Below are 19,526 nucleotides of genomic sequence, written 5' to 3'. Positions count from 1 at the left end.
GTTCTTGTGTTTTATGCCTTGTTTTATTTTGTGTTGTACAGCACAAAGCTGTGTTAAAAGGCTATATAAATAAAGTTGAGTTGAGTTGAGTTGATATTAGCTTGATTGGCTGTCGTTGGATGAGTTGAGACAGGGATCGATTGCTTCTCCCTGTTTACCCGGATGTTGAGCCGGATTCTTTTTCCACTGAATTTTTTGAAGTTTAATTTTTTTCCATTGAATTTTTTTTTTAGATGTTGAATTTTTTTACACTGATTTTTGTTTTTAGAAATTGATTTTTTTTTACACTGTTGGTTTTTCAAATTCAGAGTCTGATTTTGATGCTGTAAAAATTCAATATTAGAAATTCGTATTCAAACTCTGATGGCACAGAAAAACTTCCATACCGCACTGTCTCATGTGTCGAAATAAAGCCGTGTGGACATTCCACAGCTGTTTAAAGGAGAAGTTCAGTTTTTTTTTAAACCTCCTTTAAGAAAGGCTATACTTCTGAAAATACTAATCTTCACGGTATAAATTCAGAGTTGCACACTTTGACACATTTCGTGTAAAACAGTAGTTATCAAACTGCAAGGTCATACATGCAGTCTCAGTTCCTTCCGCTCATGAATTGGCATTGGAGAGAGTTACCCTTTGGTTCTTCTCAAACCTAATTATCTGCTGCTGTTGACATCTAAGAACACTCAGTGTGCGTTACACTGAACGTTTTAATCAAATGGGTAAGAAGTCTACAGTGAAGTGAATATGAAAGTCCAATCTCTTTTACTCAGGTTTTAAGTGTCAGGACACTTAATGAACTACAAAACATGACATATCACACCATTCAATAGTTAACAAAAACTCAACAAAAATGCAGAAGCAGCATTTGAAAAAACAGTAAATCCCATGAATTATTACCTTTTAGAAGTAATTGTTTTCTGTATGACATCGTCAGTCTCTCTCTGGAGGATTGCAAACATTTGTTTATGCACAGTCCTTGTCAGGACCTATCACAGCATTTCGATCAACTGAACTTTGACTGGATCATTGCAAGTCTTCAGATTCTTTTCTTTTCAGCCATTCTGTTGCTGATTTGGTGCTGTGCTTGGGGATCAGCGCCCTTTTGCTCGACCTGATTTGGGCCTAGCTTTAACTGGCAGTCAGGTTGGATAACATTTGTCTCTTTAATACTTGGGTAAACAGAAATGATAGTTGCCGAATGACTGCAAGGTGCTCAGGTTCTACAGTTGCAAAACAAGCCCAAATCATTAGCCCTCCACCCGGGCTTGACAGTTGGTATGTGATAATTGTGCTGATTATCCAACCAAATGTTGCTGTGTCTTATAACCAAACCAGATCTCCACATTGGTCTCATCTGTCCAAAGGACATTGCTCCACCAGTGTTGTTGCTTGTTCAGATATGACTTACTTCTGTCTTACTTGCTCAGTCCTTCTGTAATTGTACTGTTAAGAATGTTAATATTCAGGAATCTAACTGAGGCCTGTAGTGTCTGGGAAGTGTCTGGGATATACTCTATGGTCTGACTTGCGAGTGAACTTGCCAAAATGTCTCTTCCTGGTGAGATGGACAACTGTCTTAAATGTTCTCTGCTTGGGAACAACCTTTCTCGCTGTAGAATGATGGACTCCAAATAATTTTGACATTACCTTCTAACCCGTCCGAGATTGTTGATTGAGATCATTAAGATCAGATTTATTGTCATGCATACCCACAAAATTTGTCCTCTGCATTCAACCCATCCAGGTTGGCACCTGTTGACACACACATGCACAGGGTCACACACACATAGAGACAGATGCCAACCTGGAGCGCCCGGGGAGCATGGGGGTGCGGTGCCTTGCTCAAGGGAACCTTGGCCGTGACAAGGAGGTGGACTGACACCCCTCCAGCTGTCAGTCCACCAATCTCTTTGGAGTGGTGAGAGTGGGAATCGAACCGCCGGCCTTCTGGTTGGGCCGCACCAATAGCTTCTCTAGGATCATTGCTAATGTCTTTCCTCCTCGTCTTTGTGTTAACACACCTGGATGCTCCAGAGCATCAAATGAACAAAACCTTAGATTTATAGTGGTGCTCACAGCTGCTGGTGATTAATGAATGAAATGCCTTTGATTGGTAGCAAACGGACTTAGTTTTTCACATTTCACTTTCATTTCTGCCTTTTTTCTTTGTTTTTGTTCAGTAAATAGTGACACTGTGTAATGTCATGTATAGTTCATCTTAGGTTCATCTTAATCTGATTTTAAAAAAAAGGTTATTTCTTGATAAGTAAAACCTCTGAACCACTGAAAAGGACATACTTTTTTTCTTTTTCTTTTCTTTTGTATTTTACGTTAAGTAATATTTTACAGTGTATCTTAACATAATGACATGATAGATGGTCTCTGTGTAACAATGTGATCACTTTGCTTTTGTTATTTGTAGTATTTAAAGCAATTTGTGTTGAATATTTATTGAACAGTGCAGTTTCAGTGCTGCACACCTACATTACATCTTAGTACCAATTTTGTTGGATGCTCATTTCAGTCCAGGTGTCTTTTCCTGAGACCTTAAACATTTCTTCTACCACTTTTCCTAAACCCATTGACATTTTGCAATGAGGTCAAGGAAAAAATCAAATCAAATCAAATCAAATTTATTTATATAGCACATTTCATGTACAAAACAATTCAAAGTGCTTTACATAAAATAAAAGCATTGCAACAGGGAGTGTAAGAAGCATTAAAAATACATAAAATAATATAAAGAGAAACAAAATAAAATAATTTAAATGAATTTAAAAACAAGCAACAGTACAGATAAATTAAAAGATATCGTGCAGATTTCATGCATAGACACATGAGAACAGAAATGTTTTTAACCTGGATTTAAAAATGTCTCCATTTGGTGAAAGTTTAATCTCCACTGGCAGTTTGTTCCACTTGTTTGCAGCATAACAGCTAAATGCTGCTTCTCCATGTTTAGTCTGGACTCTGGACTGGACCAGCTGACCTGAGTCCTTGGACCTAAGAGCTCTGCTGGCTTTATATTCTCTGAACATATCACAGATTTGGGCCTAAACCGTTCTGGGATTTGTAAACCATCAGCAGGCTTTTAAAATCTATTCTGTGACTGACTGGAAGCCAGAGTAAAAAGCTTCGGAAAAGACGATACAAGCCAATTTTCTTGACTTTTCAACTGGACCCCAGGACTCAGTTCCTGGATTCTTTTCAGCTGTTTTATATTTCTCATGATCTTTGATCTGTACATATTCTGCCCTGATTCATTCGTTCATTGCCAGAGCATCGTGTTTGTTATTTCTGCTGGCTCTTGCTCCCTGCGTTGACCTCACTTGTTTTGTTATAGATTTCTTGTTTTTGAGAGTTGATCATAGCAAAATTAAAATACCTCAATGTACCTGAATACCTCAAAATATAAGTAATATTAGATATGGGGAAGTGTTATTTCCAACCTATTGAGTAATACACTAATAAGATGCATTCGAATTTACTATTATATTCTCATAACAAAATATCAAAACACATTTCAAAGCTTCCATTTCTTCTCAATTCTGATATTTTTGCAACCATGATCATATAAATGTTCAGTACATTCCCTTTACTTATCTAATTACTTGTAAGAGCCATAATTTATGGAGAAAGGTTAAGTTAAACACTTCCATAGTTTTGGAATTTATAGTTTATATTTTCAGTATTTGTATAATATATTTAGGAAATGCTCCTTTGGTTTGTGTATTAAAGTGTCGACACCTGGAGCTAAATTAGTTTTGATGAGAGCTGGGATGAGAAAGGGAGCACATAGTTTTTCTACCAGATGAACAGGTGATGGATGTAATTGACTTATTCTTTAAGTAAATATTTATCGAACCGGATCACATTTCTTTTTTTCATTCATGTAAGAACACTTTCCTTTCCTTCAGCTCAGTAGTGGCTCTAATAGAAGCCACAATATTGCTCATATTAATTTCCCTCGTGTTTCTGAATAGCAATACCCTAATGGACACTAGATGGAAGCAATAGACCAGGGGTGTCAAACTGGTCCATGAAAGGGCCGTGTGGCTGCAGGTTTTTGTTCCAACCCTGCGACAGCACAGCTGACTTGTTTCCTTCAATCAACTGAACTGGTTAAGACCTTCAGTGCAGACAGTTCAGTTGATTGAATGAAACAAGTCAGCTGTGCTGTCGCAGGGTTGGAACAAAAACCTGCAGCCACACGGCCCTTTCATGGACCAGTTTGACACCCCTGCAATAGACAATGAGGTCCATGAAATTCATATAGAAATAAAGACAAACATGCATAAACAAATAAATGCACAAAGCGTATAAATTCAATCTAGATGTTTAACATAGATGTTAAACATTGGTCTTTAAGTGCATTGTTTTTTTCCTCCTAAAATAAACAATATTTTTGAAGATGATAAATGAAGGCTAGCCGCAAATTCAACATGGCAGACTCACCAGGTGTTGGCAATCGCTCATCAACCACCAGGTGTTGGCAATCGCTCATCAACCATCCAGATCCACATATAAGGCGCTCCTTCCTGGGCTCTACCTTTTCGTCAGCAAGCTGCATCCCACCACCTCCCCATCTCCACCCGATGTCTCAAGTCCTCGACATCTGCTTCCTTCGTATGACTCCGCCACCAGGTTCGGGTCCCAAGGGGGGAAGATATTCAGCATCTATGCCGGACTTGCAAGCTCACAGCGGTTCAGCTTGCATGTCCTCCGCCGGGGCCCGAGCGCCAAAGAATATTGACAATAAACCTTGCTTGCAATTGTCTCCCTATCTCTCCGTGTGAGTCTCTCCAGGTTGAATTAACCAAAGAAATGCCTTTTTTAGTGCAAGAGAGTTTCTTTACAGTTGATTTTTTTTTTTTTAATATTTTTATGTTGAAACCCACAGAAGCAAGTTTCCCCTTTTCTCTACAGTTCTACAAATCAAGCCTTTTTTTTTTTTTGGTAACAACTCCACGGTACCACAGCCCGGACAGGGAGTCTGTTTACAGAGACCAGCCACACTGTCACACAGCTTTTTCGAAATGATTTTATCATTATTGTTCTTTCTAATCATTGGCACTATTCTTAATTGATAAATTTATAGAAATAGGCCTTCATTAATTACTTTATAAATATCTTCTGTTTGTGTTCCAATGCAATTTATGTTTTGATCTTTAAACTTTTCTGCTTTAAAGTCCCCAAAAATGTCTTTATAATACAGGACTTGGGATCTTTCTTTACCATTTCATTTGTTCCAGTGGGCTTTGTTTCTTCCAATCTAAAAAGCACAGCTGCTCAATGTATTTACCAGTTGCTTAAAGTAAGAGCTTTGACAGTGTGAGCTTTACTAATGTTTACTTGTTACAATGTTTATTTACGTGATTTTATCCTCCAATGTCTCAACTTTTTTCGTTTCAAGTCGTCACAAATATCTCTTGCTTAGACTGGTTTAGAAGAAAATAAATCTTCTTCCATGATATCCAGATTTTTATTTCTTTGTTAATCTGGACTTCGATGGCTGTCTTGTTCAGCTCAAGATAAATTCCTACTCCGTTAGTCTTTTACTGATTAACATAGTTTTCATATTGAACTGAATGATGTTTTAAAGCATCATCCTGACTCTGATCTGCTCTGCATAAGCAAAGGTAGCCACTCTGTGCTTACTACCTAGAAGACAACCTTTTATACAGTCTTCATTCTAAATTCCTCTAATCAAATTCATTCTTGCCAAGGGGACAACCCTGCTTCATCACACAAGAAACTTTAAAGAGTCTGTTAAGACTCTATTTACAATGACCTCTGTGGACGTCACATTCAATAACTGGGTTATCTTAATAAAATCCTCTTTGAAACCAAATGCTTTCATTACAGCTCATAAATATGTGTGACAAATAATCTAAAGTTTTCCTGTGGTCATCTAAAAGTTGCTTTTGTTAAGGATGCAGATTATTTCTCTTAGGCTGCATCAAACACCTCACATCAGATGCCCTTTAATGGCACATGTCTGTTTTTTCTCCTCTATCCATGGCCTCACACTGAAAGAAATAAGCTGTAGATCTTCCTGAGGCACACTAAATATTAGGCCTGTCAAAGATGCGCACCTTTACGTCAAATCAGTCCATTTTACTTTCATAGCTCAAGACTCTCCAAAGAATTTTCACTATGTATGATATTTCTACGTTTGTCTCTTTGATTCAGATAAAAACATATACTACAACATGAAAATTCTTCTCAGCGAGGGGCAAGAGTTTACAATTCTCTAGAATATTAAAACAACTGAAAAAAGAGGGGGAAATGCTGAACAAATATGTTTCCATATTTTTAAGAAGAGATCAGAGGACACAGAGATAAATCAGAAGCCTGCAAAGTGTGCATTATGTTATCTGCAGCTTGCATTGTTTCAAATAGACCTCTGTCAAAATGAGTTTTAGTCATTTATACAGGAAGATTCTGGAGTCAGCTGACCTTCCAAAAGGACACTATCAATTCAAGAAATGATTTCAAATGAATTAATGGAGTTAATTCTCATGACTTTACTTTGTTTTATTTCAAACTGATAACCTCAAAAGGCCTTCAGTTTACTCACCTCCAGAGTACTTTTGTTTTTTTAAGCAGTTGGCCCTTAATTTTCTCTGTATTCCTCCTGTGGGATAAAGTGCTCTTAGGATGGGGGAGTTTAAAAAAATGTTTAAAAAATATAATAATTCAGTGGCATAGGTAAACAGTTTTGCTTTAATAATTGCCATATACACGCATGTACACAAATATTTGAATATTGTTCTAGACAGCAAGATGTCTGCATTATTTTGTGTGTCTTACATTGACAATGGTCAACAAAATGTTTTGTTGGTTGTATACATTGCATAAATGGCAGGACCCTTAACAGAGATGAGTCTGACAGACGCTGCTGTAAAAACAGGGGGTATACAAAGAGATATAATGTGCAGATCCAGACTCGGACTAGCTGCAGAAGTGTTGCTGCTGGGTAAGGAATGGGCAGAGCTGCAGAGAGGAAGTTGACAAATTAGTCTACAGGTTGATGTTTGTAACAGGTTCCAAGATTAATGAATAAGATAAGTGGGGGGTTTCCCTTCAGGTCATTCAGGTTGACTACCTTCCAGAGGAGTGGTGCAGAGTGGCTTGAAGGTTAGAGAATGACTCAATACGGTTGGTGGACTAGTGAGTGCTCCTTATGTCGACACTGGGCTGCTCTGGGCTGCTTGATCCAGTTCTGAAGCTGATCCACAGAGAGATATCCCAAAAAATCCAAGAATCCTAAACGGTACAAACGATCCTGAGAATGAGGAAGTAAAACAGACTAAAATTTTGTTCATGACACACACTCAGTAACGTTGCTGCGTTACTTCAGTGAATAATTTGTTGGTCAATTCATCCAAAGCTAATTTTCAAAAAGTTGTCTAGCCAAGGAAATCAACAAATTATACTGAAATGTCGATTCTATCCAAGGCGACGATGAAAAGAAAAAAAATTCTCTTTGAACAGGAAGAAACCTCTGGCAGAACCAGACTTAGCATCAACAGGAACAGGAAAGAGGGAACAACAAGCTCCATAACACCAGGTCCAGAGGTCCGTTTCACGAAGCAGGTTTAGTGAAAACTCTGAGTTTATTAACCCTGAAATGAGGGAAACCCTGAGTTTTCCATTTCACAAAGGGAGGTAACTCAACCCCGAGAAAGAGGGCTAACTCTAGCCTGTTTCACAAAGAGAGGTAACTTAACCTCTCGGTCAGTTACCGTAGTAACAGACTCTCTGAACCTAACCTGGTCGGGACCAGGTTTTCCTCAAGAAACCTTGAGTTTCTCTCCGCCCTCTTTCAGCCACACACGATATTTGATTTCCTCATTCATTCAGTCAGCAGAGCGAGTTCTTCTACTTCTAGAAGTCCATTAGGCACATCAGGAGGCGATTTATTTATTTATTTTTTTTTCACGAACATGGCATGTCCTTTTGACAACGATCCCGTGGATGAAGGTGCAGCATTATTGCGCGGAGAATTAAATATTCATCAGGAGATGGTTATCAGACCGCGCATAGATTTTTGCATTTACAGACAATTATCTTTCTGAGCTGCACCATCAGAATTTTGTTGGGACAAAAGAAAAAAAAGACATAAAAGACAAATAAATATTTGTATGAATATGCTTCAAAAAGACATATATAGGCCTATTATTATTTATAAAGGCACTCGTGTCTTGGGGGTGGACTCCCTCCAGGGATTCCCTCAGCCACTGGCCTTCCGTTAGAGGTGGCGGTGCTGGGCACCACCCGTTTTACGGCTCAGTAGAAGTCTGTGTTGGTTTAAATAGGCATAAGTATTTAACAGAACATGATATAGATGAGAAGACATAGTTTTTGTGTGTGAAAACAGCGTTATGTTGGGAATAAAATGACTGCACAGTCAAATAGTCACTTAATATTTACTTTACAGTGTAAAACATGATCAAAATGAGCCTCCATGCCGAGGTCTCACCTGTTTGAACAATGTTTTTATATTTCATCTTAAATTGCTGCCAAGAGCGCTTCTCCCCCGCGGGATTGCACCTAAATTAAATAAATGAATGGGCTACCATTCAAGCAGTTTCCCCTGTAATATTATTGTGATTGCAAAGGACTACATTTAAACTTACACTTTTGCTGTTGCAGTGTTGTTGCACTTATTTCTAAAAACGTATTGAAACTCGCCGTATGAGCGCATTAAGATTTCCAATTCGAGGTTGGTGAAAAACGTAGCCCCTTCTCTTCCCCGTTGCCATGGTGACTCGTCGAATCGGGGCTCCATTGATGCTGGCTTTTTAAAGTTGTGGCGCACGCGCTAAACTCAAGGTGAACCTACTCAGAGTTGATTAAACTCACTCAAATCAGCGTTTCTGGAACCGAAAACTCAGGGTTTTCTATCTCAGAGTAGATCAACTCAGAGATCAGGAATAGACTCAGAGTTGGTTGAACCTGCTACGTGAAACGGACCCCAGGGATACCTGCTGAGAAAGAGAAACACAAGTTAATGACAACAATAATGTCATATGTACATGGAGAGTAAAGAGATCAGACTGGGGACAAAGAAGACAGTCCTAGAAACCTGTTTTATATGCGAGTCAAATGATAAATTCTGGTCAAAAATAACTCCAAGGTTCCTCACTATAGAACTAGAAGCCAAGGAAATACCATCTAGAGTAACTATATAGCTAGACAAATCTCTCCCTGAAGCGCTCAGGTCCAAAGATAACGACTTCAGTTTTGTCTGAATTTAGAAGCAGACAGTTCTGAGTCATCCAGGTCTTTATGTCTTTAAGACATGCTTGTCGTCTGACCAACCTATTGGATTGTGAGTTAATGTTCATTTGATATGTTCAAAAGGGACAGAAAACTGGTGTACATCTATCATTTTCTTGATTTCACTGATTTGTATGTTTATCTGTCTGCCAAAAAGATTAATAAAAAAAAAACAAAAAAAAACCTGGACCTTATTTCTGGCATAAAATACATTCATTTACTCACCGATAACATTTTGGTGAAAGTCAGTGTCCGAAGGATCTCGAGTGATTAGATCACTTGAGATCCACGTATATCCATACAACGGGAGAGAACAGGGCAGAGACAATGCAGTCTCTAAATAAGGCATTATCTGTCTTTATTTCACCAATACTTTAAGACCAATGAATGAATGAACGCGTACTATTACAGTTATTAGTTATTATTAGTTCAGAGCTGCCATGTTGTTGTTATTGGGGGCTTTCTACACCCGGGTCACTTGGGATAAAGTCTCTACCACAGCCAAGTTGATCGAATCCTGGACAGTTGTGAGACAGTCCTTTCTGGAGACATCCAGACATACGTCTCCGTGTTCACACTGGAGAGCCTTTTTTTTTTCTCCCCACACATTCACTATGGAGCAGAAGTTAACTGTTGAGTCCATTACCGCGAATAAACTACAACTCTGCTTTGATGAAGATCTTCAGTTCACAAAACACTCTTGTAGTCTTCCAGTTTTCTGCTGAGACTCCAGATCTTTTTACACCACTCTGGTGTGGCTGATTGCATTTTAAGGAAAGAAAAGCAGCAACAGCAGAAGATTACAAAGCCTAAAAGGAACGAGTAACGACAAACTTCCTAGAAATGTAGTGGAGTCGATGTAGTGGAGTACAATATTTGTCTTTGAAATGTAGTGGAGTGAAAGTCATAAGTTTCCAAAAAAAACCACAAATACTCAAGTAAAGTACAGAGACCCAAAAAATGTACTAAAGTACAGTACTCATGTAAATGTACTCCGTTACTGTCCACCACTGTATATATATGTGTGTGTTGTTTGATTGCAAGTGGTACCACAGTAAAACCACGAAAAGCAGCAGTTTTTTCTGATGTTGAACTCTTCTCTCAGGGTCTTCTCTCTCTGGCCCGCACCCGCCTCAAGCAAAAAGGCGATAGAGCTTTTGCAGTAGCAGCCCCACGTCTGTGGAATTGTCTTCCCCCAGCTGTTAGACTGTCTCCCTCTGTGACCACCTTTAAATCAAGGCTCAAGACCCACCTATATTCCCTGACCTTCCCTGCTTCCTAGCTTTCCATCTCTCTCCTCTCTTTATATTCAAGTGTCTTCTGTTCTGTTGCTATTTATTTGTTAGTGCTGTCTATTTGTCAATTGTATTTCTGTATTTGTCTTTCTTACTCTCTTTGTGTTTGCTTTTATATTTTGCTTGTTCTGATTTGCTTTTATTTTTCCATTTTTTTAGCCATATCATGTGTACAGCACTTCAGTCAGTGGAAACTGTTTTAAACGTGCTCTATAAATAAAAATTACTTACTTTACTACTTACTTGAACGTTACAGGTCATCCTCAACTTCATGTTTGTTTTTAAAACTGAGACATCATTAGCTTTGACCCGCTAAGACATAAATCATGTAAACCAATTCTCTTGAAGCAATCAAAATGATATACATTTTTCCTTTGCAAAACAACTCTGCTCAAAGAGGTCAAGGTGAGAGTTCGGGTTGTGCTGAAGCACCCCATGCTGTTTCCACCACTTACTCCCCCTTCATCACTGTAGTGTATCCAAAAGAAAAAATATGGTTTAAATCCCATGTTGTCTTTACCAGACTGCGCACCAACATGATGTTTAGGGAGGCCCAGGGGATGGGAAATGTAATCATAAGTCCCAGTGAAGTGGGAACACCAACAGCAACCCACTAAAGAGACGACAGTCCCGCAACCCCAGATTAGGAAGGAGGTCATAATCGTAACCACCCGTTCAATTTCCTGCCTAAGGAAAAGGAGGGAAGAGGCCACTCTAGCACAATGGCTCCAACTCTTCATCAGTGGTCGTCACAGTGCTGAGCATTGTGAGAATTCATTGTCTGTGAAATAAATGCAAAAAAAAATATTTTGGTGAAAACTTTGATCTCAACCTAGAAAAAGAGACATACTTTTCCGGACTGATGTAACAGAGCTAACACCAGTGAGGACTGTTTGCTTGTGTGAACAATGTTACAAGCTAACAGCAATATCTGTCGAGCTTCCGCTTGAATTATCACACTCGAACACATTTGACTTTTGAGTTCATCTGACTGCTTCAGTCCCTCCTTCTTAAGCTCTCTAATCTCTGTTTGATTGACTGTATCATGTTCAACCTGAGAAGACTCATGCAATGTAAAGCATTTAATTCAGGATGCAGTAAAATAAATTGAAATTAGTTAGATTATTATATGTCATATATAACTTTTAGGGAGTGGCTGAATCCTTTAACTAGCTGATAACATGGAGGGGCAATGGAAGATTGAATTAGTTTCTCCTTTTAGGAGCCCACTGTGTCTGTTTAAGCGGTACTCTGTGGAGAAGTGTGTGTCTTGTGCACAGACATGTCATGACGTGACAGGAAAAATGCAATGAGCAGATAGGAAAAATGTTTTCTAAGATCAGCATCATTGGGATGATTTTCCAGAAAAATAGTTTTAATGCATCCTTTGTCTCAGTCGGGCTAATAAAGTGACTCCCTGAAGCAACCAACCAGTTGACCTTTAATATCCTCACAGCTACTCCTGCAGTAAGCTGCACATCCCAAATGTGGAAAAACACTTGGTGTTAAACAAAGGATATCCTTCAGGCGGGAGAGAGCTGTCCCGTCACGGGAGTACAGCGGGTACTGGCACCAACACAAATACACTTTTGGTTCTCGGATTTATCATAACCTTCCATCCCCTCACCGTGCAACGAACAGGATGTTTGTTGTTATCATGGCTTTAAAAAATGTATTTGACTTTGCTCCATTTTTCCGCCATAATGTTGAAACGAAATGAACATTTACTGAATAACTAATTATGCCTAAATGATGTAAAGAAAATACCACATCTATATCTAATGTTTAAACACTGGGATATTTATTTCTATACATTATCAAACAGCCCTGTTTATGTTTTGTCTGTATCATTTTTTTTTGTTTGTTTGAAAAGTCAAACATTCACCAAAAATGAAACTGCAGATAAAATCTGATTATTTTTTATATATATATAAATACATATAATTGTTCAGGATGACCAGGACTCTTATCAGATACTAAAACCACCTCCTTCACTTCTTCCTTCATGTGTGCTTTATCAGAGATATTTAGATGTTATTTATACTTTGGATATCCGTGTTCCCCACTGTGAAGTGCTGTCTCAGTGTTGTCAGTGATGGCATGTATTCAAAATGTATTTCCAAAGGTTACCCTCGTCTGTCTCCAGCAGTCTACTGACAGGTTGGCAGGTAAACATAAACATTATAGAAGGATTAAAATGTGTTGGCAGTAAATCATTGTAGGACGGGCTGGTGGGGTCATTTGAAGACAATTAGGAACACAATAGGTGACGCACATGAGGACAAACAGTTATTTCCGGGTCTGAGTGGGGTAACATTTTAAATAGCCTTGTTTATAAAGAACAAGGAGAGACAGGTACAATAGATGTGATTATGATTAAACAATGCTTTTATTTTCATGTATTTACAGAATAAAAATACTACATCATTTATGGATGTTTGCTTATAAAGCATAATGTGTGAATACACTGTAAGACACAAACTTCACATTTTTAATTAAAAAGTGCAAATGTTTTCAAATGACTTTCATGCATGCATACTGAATAACTAACTGTAGAAACTACTCCATTTTGTTGATAGAAAATAGGTGAGCTCACTATGAGAGACTTGTATTTAGCTCTTTGTTATAGATGTATTATATTACTGAAGTTATGGACAGAAAATCATTTTAAAAAAAGTCATTTTATCCCAGCATTCTGGAGAGATCTTGTTTCTCCCTAAAGAAAGAAAGAAAGAGAGAGAAAGAAAGAAACAAAATATAAATGATTGTACTGTTTCCTGAGCACCAACCTTAAAAACGTTGCAACTCCTTGTTAAAGGATCACTCAATGTTTCTACTTTCCTTAGTTTCAGCAAACCCCAGGAAAAGACAGAAACCAATCAATAAAATGATCCTACTAACAAGCAATGTCAATGTCAAGCTTTAAAAAACTTATTCCCATTTATTCTTTTTTTTTTTTTTAATCTGTAACTACATAGATATTAATTTATTCATGTTATCTGAAGGAAGCAGTGTGTTTGGTACTGAATAACCGCAGGCAGGGGTAGGAAAAAAAAGTACTGAGTAACAGACTATATATATCGCTTATTTTGTCATGGGTCTTTGTTGACGATAACATAGATGGAATACTACCTCTGTTCACTCCCTATTCAGCTATGAAGAAAAAAAAATCAACAAAACCTCACAACAATTTATAGTCTACAACTACTCTCAGGATACTTCTACTCACTGCGGGCCAGAGGGGTTGATCAGACGTTGCAGATCTCGTAGGTGCTGGTTGATATTATCTGTTGGTTAAACAAATAGGAAAAAAAATTGATTTGTCAGTGTGGTAATGCCATTGAGTTAAGCAATCAAGCCGGTCTTAAGGTACCCCTAAAGATTACTGGCAATCTTTAACAAACTTAATGATCGTCAATGTAACGAGTGAAAGAAAACGTGTTGTTTTTTTGCGACAGCACTAAGGGCTCATGAATCCTGAATGCTGTTCAAGAATCAGAAATACGGAATAATGAAATACAGTTGCCACAACTGCATGAATTTGCGCTTACCTGAGCCACCTCCCAGCGCATTCGTCCTTCCTCCACCAAAGGAAGATCCAGTGCCAACGTAACTATTGCCACTTGATGTTTTCCCTGGTACACTTCCTGTCTTACTTTGCCCTGAGTTACTGCTCCCCAACCCAAACCAAGAAAATCCAGAGTTGGTTGATCCACTTTTACTGGCTGACGTACTTGATCCAGTTGACCCAGATGATGACCCAATAGCTGTTGAGCCCCTCTCACTCACGGCTGGTTTGTTTGAGCCTGTCCCACCTGGACTAAGACTTGAACTTGACCCTGTCATTCCAAAATTTGAAAAAGCTCCCGCACTTGATCCTGGCTTATTGAATCCTAACCCAGTGTTAGTTAAGCTTGAACTTGACCCAGATGATGGAAACAATGAACTTGATGAGCCTGCTCCAGTTGATCCTGGCTTATTGAATCCTAACCCAGTGTTAGTTAAGCTTGAACTTGACCCAGATGATGGAAACAATGAACTTGATGAGCCTGCTCCAGTTGATCCTGGCTTATTGAATCCTAACCCAGTGTTAGTTAAGCTTGAACTTGACCCAGATGATGGAAACAATGAACTTGATGAGCCTGCTCCAGTTGATCCTGGCTTATTGAATCCTAACCCAGTGTTAGTTAAGCTTGAACTTGACCCAGATGATGGAAACAATGAACTTGATGAGCCTGCTCCAGTTGATCCTGGCTTACTGAATCCTAACCCAGTGTTACTTTTGCTTGAACTTGACCCAGGTGATGGAAACAATGAACTTGATGAGCCTGCTCCAGTTGATCCTGGCTTACTGAATCCTAACCCAGTGTTGCTTAGGCTTGAACTAGACCCAGTTGATGGGAATAATGATCTTGATGCCCCTGCTCCAGTTGATCCTGGCTTATTGACTCCTAACCCAGTGTTGCTTAGGCTTGAACTAGACCCAGTTGATGGGAATAATGATCTTGATGCCCCTGCTCCAGTTGATCCTGGCTTATTGACTCCTAACCCAGTGTTGCTTAAGCTTGAACTAGACCCAGATGATGGGAATAATGATCTTGATGCCCCTGCTCCAGTTGATCCTGGCTTATTGACTCCTAACCCAGTGTTGCTTAGGCTTGAACTAGACCCAGAAGATGGGAATAGTAAACTCGATGAGCCTGCTCCAGTTGAGCCAGGCTTATTGAAAGTTGACCCAGAGCTAAAGCTTGAATCTGACCCTGTCCTACCTAGTTGACCCAAAGTCGAAGAGCTTGATGACGAAGAGCTGGATCCAGCACCACCGAAAGAGCCCCACCCAGGCTGAGTCTGTATGTTTGGCTTGAGGCCCAGACTTCCCGGAAATGTTCCTGTCTGAAATAAAAAGAAATTAGTGTTGAAATGGGGAAAAATCTATTCATCTAGCCATTTTCTATAACTGCTTAATCCTATCCGAGTGGGGTGCTGGAGCCAATCCCAGCTGTACTGGGCGGAGTACATTCTGGACAGGTTGCCAGTAAGCAGGAAACACTTAATCTTAAATGATTGCTCTTATCAAAGATGAATGTTAATAACATACGGTACTATGATGCATCAAAACTATTTAGAATTTACATAAATCGTGGCTCCAAAACTCTTTTTACACAACAACGGACACTTAACATATCAGACAGAAATGCTGGCCAAGTTTCCCCCTTCTGCTGACTTGTTCTTAACTGGCAGCCATTTCCTTCTCCTTCCTTGTCCTCTGCACTTGAACTGGATCATTTCCAGTAAACAATCAGAGAAATATGGGCTTTGAGGTATCTATTCAGTTCAATTCAATTCAATTCATTTTTATTTATATAGCGCCAAATACAACAAATGTCATCTCAAGGCACTTAGATAATAAAGTCCAATTCAAGCCAATTGGAATTAAATTAATTGTAATCATAATTATTCATTAAATAATCCAATTCGTTCATATAGAGCCAATTCAAAAACAATTTCCTAGCTTAGGAAACCAACAGATTGCACTGAAACTTTTAATTGAATTTAATTAACTTTAAATGCTCGCATAGATTTTACTTTAGGAATGCTCTCCTCAGTTTATACATATTGCAGTTAGTTTAGAAAGTTAACTTTTATGTGAGTAACTTTGGTGTAAAAAGTATTTTCAAAATATTCTCAAAATACATTCTGAGCTCGCTGTTTTTTTTATGTGAACAGTTGTGGCAGTTCGATATTACCTTTGATATGCATGACATGTTGAGCTGCACAAATCGCTCTGTGAGGTGATCCACCTCTCTTTCTTTATACTTGACATTTTTATTCAGGACATCTATTTCTCCAAGCAACCTCATCTTATCCAACAGGAGTCTCTCCTTGTTCTCATCGTGTTTCCGCTGAAGCTCTTCTCGGTTCTTTCTGTTCTGCTCGATTATCCCTGTGAGATTTTGGCTGCACGAGCGGTAGTCTGCAGATAGTCGCCAGTTCTCTGCCTTCAGGTGGTTGTTCTCCGCCTGGATGCTTGATACCTGCTCTCCAACATTGTTCATGTAAGACTGCAGCTTGTCCTCCACTTCTCGGGACAGACTGGTACAGTTACTACGAATCTGCTCCAGGTGTTCTCTCTGCTTTGGACAAGTGAGCTGGAAAGCAATGTGTCTAGGGAAGAGAGAATCAATCTTCTCCAGGAAAGCCCTGGAGATATTTGAGACAGACTTCAGGGAATTACGAAACTCATCTTTTGTATTTTGCCTGTAGATTTCTAACTCTTTTTCTTGAGTGGATTTGTCTCTCCTTAGACGAATAGTCTCCAAGCTGAGGTTGTCCCTCTCTCTTACGAGCAGGTGCATTTCCATCATCCTGCTCTGCATTGTTTGGGTGAAGTTTGACTCCAGAAGGTGATACCTGGCTTTCAGTTCCTCAGCCCCACTGTTATGCACAGGAGTGAATACTTTAAAAATATTAAAAAAGAATAGATTTAGAAACATAGTTGCAGCTCAAATGTGTCATTCATATGATATTTTGGGTTTTGCTCTGAAGAAATATACTCACGTGGTACTGTACGTCCGTTAGATCTCTTTAACATGAACAACTCTGCATTGCACTGTTGCTGTTTGTGTAGTTGAAAGAAAAGCCATTAGGGATTCAGGCATATTTGTTATATCATTTTTCGATTTTTGAGTTAGGTTACAATAACAGCAAAAACAACATACTGCATCACTCACATTTTAACACGTTCTTTTGTCAGCATTCAAGTATTAAACTTTCTTTAAGGGATATTATGGCTTCAGTACTTCAGGATTGAATATAATCAAAAGGTTAATTCAGTTTCTTACCAGTTTCTTATCAAAATCATTGATGAAAAAAAAGGATTTGTTGCAGAGATCACGTAGACGGGCCAAATCCCAGTCATTACGAGCCTTGTCGGTAAGGGTGGCATTGAGTAAGTTGGTCAGGTTTTGCCTCTGCTGCCTGAGGGCAACGTTTTCTATTGACAGCCGGCTGAAGCTCTCCTCCAGGTCCTGGATACGTGTTGTGGACGTAGAGTCCTGACTCTTTCCATAAACCAGAAAGAGCACGAGGCTGACTATGATGAGAGACTGAATTAGAGAGGAGAAAAAGAAGACAATGCGCATGTAGTAGCCGCAACTCTTGCCCTTTGAGCGGTGCTGCATCTTTCTTTGGCCCTGTGGGCTGAACTTGTTGACCTGGGAGTAGCCACTGCTGTACATTGGTGCAGATGAAGAGTCAACAAAAAGGTAAATGGTAGTCCAAGGATTTCAATGACTTTGAGCCGTTTGCAGAGCTCAAACAAAGTTAATCTCCAAATCACAGTGCAAACACCAGCGCCCTTCAAGCCAAATGAATAGATAGAACAATGCTGAACAATTTCAAAACATCGAGCAGATTTGAAAGTCCTTTGCTTGTAAATGAATGCCTCTTCCTCTAACAGACACTGTCACACTGCAGATGTGGGCCAGACGTTTCCTCACTGCAGTTCGGACAACATGAAAATTGATTGTGGATTTGGTACAAACATACACAGGAATTTATAAACTCCTCTGGGCATACAGTTCCTCTCAGTGGGAAGAGGTTGTGCTTCTCATTCTCCTCCCTCCATTGGCTGTTACGCCCCCTGCACATACACACAAACCCTTCCTTTTTTTCCTGCTGTCTTGGAAATGAACAAAGATCTTTAACATGTGTTGCTTTTAAGATGGGTTTAAGGTATAAACACAATAAAAAAAATTTAAAAAAAGCCTTCCAAACACAAAAGGTGTCCCCTCTGCTTTGGACAAGTGACAACTCACGAAGCAATGTGCCTTGGGAAGAGAGACATGATTTTCTCTTGGAAAGCGCTGGAATATTAATTGTTTAATGTTACGACCCAGCTCAGTAAGGGCGGGAAGGAGAAGTAACATTAAAGAAGATAAAAATACCCAGATATTTTAAGGTGAAATAGTTGAGTGTTTATTGTTCTTTTTTTTAACAATCCACAAGTCAAACGAGAAGGGTCTCAAAACAGTACCCTAAATAAAACTCCAAAACAAATAATTACATCTTAAAAAAAGAGGTAATTCAAAACTCTAAACAAAACCAAAACTGAGCCCAAACAAAAAAACAAACCAAGAGGCTTCAAAGCCAGTTTTGTCAAAAATGACCAAAAACCAAAACACAAGACTCTTCTATAAACATAGCTTACATTTCAACAAAACAAAAGACGTGACATTTCATAAAAGACGGCTAAACAAGATCCAATACACCCAAAAAAAACAAACAAAAAAAAACAAAGCAACAAAAAAACTAAACAAAACCAAAAATTTAATTCAGAAAACTAAATTTAAGAGGACAATGGAAAAAAGAGAAAACAACAGCCACTGAAAAAAAACAAGCTGTACGTAAAAACACATTTTAGAAAAGACAAAAAACACTATACAACAAAACAGAACCGCAAAACCACAAAACATAACTTTGAACAATTTGAAATAGCTTTACGTGTGCTTTTTGTTTTGTTATAGTATTTCCAGAAATGCTCTTGCATTTTCAATTGGCAGTTACACATCTTTAAATGCATTTTGTGTTTTGTAAAATTGTGCTGTTGTGTTTCTTGTTTTGAAACTGTTGTCGCTGCACTGTATTTTGCACCATTTGGTGCTAAACACACTCTAAAGTAAGAATGATTACTCACAACACTTTCTGATTTCCATTGCAAATAGTCGTATACCACAAAGGCTGCGCCAGGCTCAGTGTGTGCAGCTTCTCTGTAAACCTGTAAACATTTTTATGGCATCATGAGCAGTGTTTTCCTGAGTCAAGCATGCAAGAGGCAATGGAGCACATTGTTCCTCTTTGTTGCTGTTAGTCTCTGTCCAACATATTGACGTCAATAAGCTTTCCTCTGTGACATCGGATGGCCACATGCACACAGAAACTTAACCC

The 19,526-nt window shown here is 38.8% G+C and overlaps 1 protein-coding gene across 1 annotated transcript; it reads right to left on the bottom strand.

Moving 5' to 3' along the window:
• Positions 1–12,951: 12,951 nt before the first annotated feature.
• On the bottom strand, positions 12,952–18,101 carry plvapa (plasmalemma vesicle associated protein a). Its single transcript, XM_075484157.1, has 6 exons — positions 17,423–18,101; positions 17,139–17,196; positions 16,328–17,037; positions 14,132–15,473; positions 13,810–13,867; positions 12,952–13,296 (listed from the first exon to the last, which is right to left on the bottom strand). Exons 1-6 carry the CDS (start codon positions 17,816–17,818, stop codon positions 13,263–13,265), a joined length of 2,598 nt encoding a protein of 865 aa, XP_075340272.1. The 5' UTR covers positions 17,819–18,101; the 3' UTR covers positions 12,952–13,262.
• Positions 18,102–19,526: the final 1,425 nt, after the last annotated feature.

This window comes from Odontesthes bonariensis, chromosome 14, assembly GCF_027942865.1.
Source record: "Odontesthes bonariensis isolate fOdoBon6 chromosome 14, fOdoBon6.hap1, whole genome shotgun sequence".
In the NCBI taxonomy this organism is placed as follows: Eukaryota; Metazoa; Chordata; class Actinopteri; order Atheriniformes; family Atherinopsidae; genus Odontesthes; species Odontesthes bonariensis.
The sequence above is the reverse complement of the archived record's forward strand: the minus strand, read 5'-3'. Positions and strand labels throughout refer to the sequence as shown.

What these genes read in the sequence shown, in the direction of transcription:
- plvapa (XM_075484157.1), bottom strand. Translation starts at nt 17,818, where the DNA reads ATGTACAGCAGTGGCTACTCCCAGGTCAACAAGTTCAGCCCACAGGGC. An exon ending in ATGATTTTGATAAGAAACTG is followed by an intron (nt 17,197 to 17,422) that starts GTAAGAAACTGA and finishes CTACACAAACAG; the next exon opens with CAACAGTGCAATGCAGAGTT. An exon ending in TGCGCTGGGAGGTGGCTCAG is followed by an intron (nt 13,868 to 14,131) that starts GTAAGCGCAAAT and finishes TTTAACCAACAG; the next exon opens with ATAATATCAACCAGCACCTA.